This window comes from Mizuhopecten yessoensis, unplaced genomic scaffold, assembly GCF_002113885.1.
Source record: "Mizuhopecten yessoensis strain PY_sf001 unplaced genomic scaffold, ASM211388v2 scaffold3819, whole genome shotgun sequence".
Taxonomy (NCBI): domain Eukaryota; kingdom Metazoa; phylum Mollusca; class Bivalvia; order Pectinida; family Pectinidae; genus Mizuhopecten; species Mizuhopecten yessoensis.
Genome location: NW_018405235.1, coordinates 210285 through 216284, shown reverse-complemented (window position 1 = coordinate 216284; position 6000 = coordinate 210285). Strand labels below are relative to the sequence as shown.

Below are 6000 nucleotides of genomic sequence, written 5' to 3'. Positions count from 1 at the left end.
GAGGGGTGAGGAGGAGGGGGTAGGGGAGGAGGGTTGGTGAGGAGGGGTGGGGAGAAGGGGGTAGGGGAGGAGGGAAGAAACAAACAAATCAGGTAAATTATTGTGATCAGCAAGCTAGTCTTTCAGCTCTAGAAAAAATTACCTATAAAAATGAACAAAGGGATATAACTCTGTAAACTGCGTGGCACAAAACCTCATCTCAGTATATGACAGCCATGCATTCCAAGAGATATTCACATACACAATTTGGGTGGGAGGTGGAATACTAAATAACATCGTATCCAGTCAGTAAACATTTCATAACTTATTTATCACACCACAGACCAGGGCTTCCCTGCTTAAACCTTGTAGATTACTTCTCAATTAGGGCCTAATGCCATATTTGTACATATCGTGGCCATACAATTGGGCAGTACACTGGACATGATACAAGATTAATTACATCAAACAAAGGGAAAGTCAGATTCTAGGCAGTGGTGCGATGAGTTCATGCATTTAGTTAAAGATTTTCTGTTAAAGTACTGATCATGATTGCATCATATAAAATTATAAATATTAGACTGAAGTGCTCGATACAACATGTCCATTCAACACATTAGTGTGGTGGAATAAACACCCACAGTATATACCAAAATATAGATAACTACTGTTTATATGTAAATCCAGAAACATTTACTGCAAAAATAATAAACATTTTCTTCATTTCTTCACAATTTAGAAATCATGTTTATCAGTGTTTATATATGAGACTTCACCATTCTGAAGCTTGTTATTAACTAGTTTGAACTTAGACATAAGAAACAGCATGCTCCAACTTCATATCAAACAGTACACAAGATAACGAAAAACATTCTGTACCTAAACAAAAGGACGCGATACTCACCTAGCATTTTCATCCTGGTCGATGACAAAAGCTACGTCCGACCTGAACTGCATGAAGTACTGCATCACGAAGCCCTGGTTACGCTTTAGTGGCAGGTCTAGCTCTTCGACCTTGACAATGGCATTGAGGAGGTCGAGGAACTGGGGAACATTTTCCCTTTGTTTGGCCACGATTCCCATCACTTTCATCACCTGGGTACCACTGATCTTCATACAGGTATTGGAGTTACCGGTGAACACCTGTGCAACGAAATGCCTCTGTTAATCCTCCATAATTATCTCTAATTTTAGTGGGCATTAATTTGTATCTCGAGTGACCTCCTACACAGACAATATCTTAGCTTATGTCGGGCAGTAATGTTTTGGTGAAGTAAAGACTTCAATTACAGCAAACGTTTTAACTTTGATATTTAATATGAATGCACCTGTATATAATAATTAAGGTACATAGACCTAGTGGATTTCAGAAGATTTCCAGACATCTCTTCAATTTGTTACTACATGTTCTCTAAAACTCACGATTTTATTGACTTATTTCTTCCAATATTTGAAGCAGAAAAGCACTTTGTCAACAGTTACTGAAAGTTCATGAATTAATCCATATACTTTTACAAAAAAGTCACTGGATTGAGAAAATATAGATTTGGTAAACAACTAAACATTTTTGCAGACCCTGTTGTATTATAAGAAAGGTCCCCAGCAATAAGCTTTAAGGTGTAAGATGGTTGTGTTATACCTCTGTGAGAGCCTCAGCTAACTCCGGCCCTGCCCCTTCCTTGGACAGAAGCATGTCCAAGCGGTCAAACAACCTTCCCTGGACAAGTTTGTTACTGCGGGCCATCAGCTTCAGCAGGGTGAATGTCTTCTGGAAAATCTTCCTCTGACCCGAGTATTGTTCCTACCACACACAGCGATCAAGTAAAATCAACTATTCGGTGAAAAGAATCTACCATAACTTTCAAGTGCTTCAGTATGATTAGTACTAAAAACACAATCACACTAAATCATGATAGGTATATTTTGAAATATATCACCGACCTGGATAAATATGAGAAAGCTGACATAGGTTTGTTTATATTACATGTTTTCCATATTTTCAACATTCAATCACAAATGCCAATCAAGCAGTTACTTCATCAACAAACTATGATTACACAGAGTCATTTTTTCAATCGTATCCTTGTGCTTTTTTCTGCAATTTGAATACTTGCTTTATAATTAAGAATTTAACTCATTTTATTATCATAGAAAGTAAAATCATAAATGTTCCGTTCTAGTATGATTACAAGACAATTACAATATTGGACTCCAAATTAATTAAGAGCTCTGCAAACTGATGTATAATAGACCAAACACAGCACTGGTTTCTAATCCTAGTGTTTGTCATGTTGTAGACACAACTGAACAATTTCCATCCCAATCCATTGACATTAATACTGGTATTGTGAGATACCGTGGTCTGTCAATGGATGGACAGAAACAATATAATAATAGGTCCTGAAAAAATATCTCAAATATGTAGAAACAAAATAATAACTGATTTACAAATATACAACAATTGTAAAAAGATTAAAAAGAATAAAATATTTATAACTATTTCATGCTGCAAATAAACCTTTAGAGAGAAAACATTTTGCTGTTGTGTTGGCAGATACTTGAGTACAGCTATCTATCACTAAATAGGTAAACTCATTTATTTCAATCAGGCATATTTGTTTAACAAATACTGAAATCATAAGTTGTTACAAAATACTTCTCATTGTGAAGGTATGTCATGCTCTAATCATTTCCAGCTAAAACTTCTTTCGTTATTCAAGGAACTATATATTAAATTCACAACTTGAAAAGCATAAACTGTGAGACAATAATGTAAATACAATATTTTTGATAAATTGAAACAAGTAATGACATGCACTAACTATCATCTGAACTTAAAATGAAATACATCTGTGACCAGACACCTTAGCCTTTCATGTACAAAACATCTTAGTGGCATGACACCTTAGAAACGGTTGATGTATTAAAAAACTCAAAATCTCGACAGCTCATGTAGTCGTGCCATGCCATGCCTTTTATTTCTTACCGCTTCCCACTTCACGCATGAAACACATAAATTTCATGTTGGCAGGGTTCTTTCACATTTTAACACATAGATGGTACAACTATTTCATGCCACTTTTTTATTAACTCTCATATGGAATATTTTTTTCAAGTTGCGTGCTGATGAAATGATAATGAGAAGTCAGTGATATTCCATTGATCTCACAACAGAAAATTCACAGGAGCATTCTCAAATTGTGGATGACAGGAAATGTCCATACAGCATTTACTAACATGTGTATGTGCCTCATAGAAAACAAAAAATAACAAACAAGGCAAACTATTGTAATCAATCTGAAGTCCCTCACCTCCTAATAAACTGCTGTATAGGAAACAAAAGGGACATAACTCTGTACAGTATGCCTAGCAACCCCATTACACGTACAGTCTGCCATCTCAAGAGGTTTTTACATAAAAGAAATATTGGTGATTGAAGGTGACAGGAGTAAATTACAAATGGATTTACAGAGTACAAACCTATATTCTCCCCTGTGTTTTACCAGCTGGAGACTTAATAATAATGGTCAAATATGGAGAGAGTTGAAATATTTACCACAGAAACATGTTGAAAGTATCTTATTAAAGCACTTTTTCAAAAATGACAACCTACATAAAATGATTACAAAGACAATGAAACAAATCTCCAGGATTACAGCATGTAGAAATAAAATTAACCTTCAACAGTTCTAAAGTGCCCTTAATCAGTCAATGTTTGTCTATTGTCAGAGAAATGACAGGACTGGGGATACCTTCAGGAATCCAGATACTTTTAAACAAAATAACATAGCTGATTAACTTAATTAAACACCAGAATTATATGTTTTTGAAATATAACATGTCAAAAGCATTTCACAATAATGAGCTACAACAATTTCATAATAATAATAATAAAAAAAAAAAAATGAAAAAAAAAAAGTTAGTGTGACCTTACCCTGACTTTTATAGTACCAGATAGCTACAGTAGTATACATTAGCATGAATTTCAAATGATCAGTTTTTGAAGTGTTTGATCCACAACAGTTGAGGGCTACATGAGACGCAACACCTTTATACCTCTCAAAGTTGGAGGTATTACATATATAGTTAAACTCAGTGGGAAAAAAAAAGGAAAAGAATGATGGATGGGGGAAACAGAAAAATCATTCAATGAAATAGAAAAGATAAAAAATAGATTATCAAAATTAAACATAATAACATAATTATGCATTCAAACTTATATTCTGTGAAATTAAATTTAAGTGCTCATTCAATACAAAATAACAGATTTCTATGGATTTTATCAAATCTTTGAGAAAAACAATGATGACATTGTGAATGTAATAATGATCTTACAATGACCAACAAAATCAGTCATGACCTTGAATGATGTTATTTGGCTAATTGTACATGACCTTGAATGATGTTATTTGGCTAATTGTACATGACCTTAAATGATGTTATTTGGCTTATTGTACATGACCTTGAATGATGTTATTTGGCTAATTGTACATGACCTTAAATGATGTTATTGGCTAATTATACATGACCTTGAGGTTTTTGGTAATCTACAATGACCTTGAATGCTAACCTTTTATGATCATAACTGACTTCAGCAATCTTTGCTGACATTGAATGATGATAAACTTGTATGTGATTTTAAGCAATCTTTGTTGAGCCTGAGTGATAACCTTGTATGACCTTAGGTGACCTTACCAGGAGTTTGACATCTATCTCCTGTGTGAGGATGGTGAAGGCGTCCTCTAGCACTCCGTGGTTATACAAGATAGACTGGTTCATGCCATGTGGCTCCTCTGGTTCATTCTCCAGGTGACACATCCTGAAAAGTAATGTACTGGGGTAAAGCTGAGAACAACCAGGGGCCCATTTCCAGCAGGAATCAATTACCTTTATAAAACTAGGATGTTAACTCATTCTGTGATATTGTCTTTTGGTCAAGCCACGACATTCATATTCAATAGCATAATCATAGATGTTCTATGTAACTTTAAGGCATATCATATCTATATTTTTAGAAGATATTAACTTTATGTAATAGCCAATTTTCCTCACAGGACTATGTATGGTTTGTGCCTGTTTTGCCCCCAAATGCATCAAAATCCAATACCTTTAAATGAGCATTGAAATGAATGTTTCTTTCATTTTGAATACTTCCCAAACACTATCATGAAAATATTTATTTGTATTTTTCTAATTATTGCTACCATGGTAACAAGTTCAAATTTTCATAAATTAGAAAAAATTGAATATTCAGTAAATTTTGTCATAGTTTGCATTTATTTTTTTCCTGGAAACTATAGAGCATTCTTGAACAAACTAAGTATCAAAGGAAAATGTGTAGTCACCTGTTATACATCTTTAGGAGAAATATGAAGTTTGTTCAAGAGTGCGCTCTATGAAAGCCAAGAGAAAAACTAGGTGAAAACCTGTCAAAATTGACTGAATTTTCAAATTTCATTTATTTATGCAAATAATAACTGGTTACCATATGGCAGCCATATTTGAAAACACAAATATAGGTTTACATAATAGTGCCGGGGAAGTATTCAAAATTAAAGAAACAGTCATGTTAAGGCAGTCCGGACATACTTGTTGAGACGCTCCAGGATGCCACACAGTTCCAGAGTCTGGTCATCGTTGAGTTTGGCTGTGGAGTACCGTCGCATCTTAGGCAGAATGTTTTCTAGGTCCTTATACACTGCTACTGAGCTGTCTGTGATACATACCTGGACACAGAGGATCAGAGTGACAAATCACATACAGACAGCACATGTATAGCTTGTCTACCACCACACTCTGGAGGGGCTTAAGGGCCTTTATTGGGTTATATTGGTAATTCAGCCTTGTTCACAACCAGATTTAGGATTTTTTATTCCCTTATACTGGTGATTTGCCTTTTAAAATCTTTCTTTTATAGTATTTTCCAGTACGTATACCTGAACAATAGATCATGTATAAATCCTCTATAAAGACCTCCAAATTTGAAAGTTACATTTATTTTGTAATTTTACTATTTGGTGG

At 34.5% G+C, this 6000-nt stretch overlaps 1 protein-coding gene across 1 annotated transcript in view; it reads right to left on the bottom strand.

The window, feature by feature from the left end:
• LOC110448078 overlaps window positions 1-6000 on the bottom strand; it is a 189636-nt gene that overhangs the window by 83964 nt on the left and 99672 nt on the right. The window contains exons 40-44 of the mRNA XM_021494119.1: window positions 5569-5705; window positions 4675-4798; window positions 3914-3937; window positions 1619-1780; window positions 884-1122 (exon numbers count right to left, since the gene is read on the bottom strand). Of these exons, the coding sequence (XP_021349794.1) occupies window positions 884-1122; window positions 1619-1780; window positions 3914-3937; window positions 4675-4798; window positions 5569-5705 (686 nt within the window). The remainder of the gene's footprint in view (window positions 1-883; window positions 1123-1618; window positions 1781-3913; window positions 3938-4674; window positions 4799-5568; window positions 5706-6000) is intronic.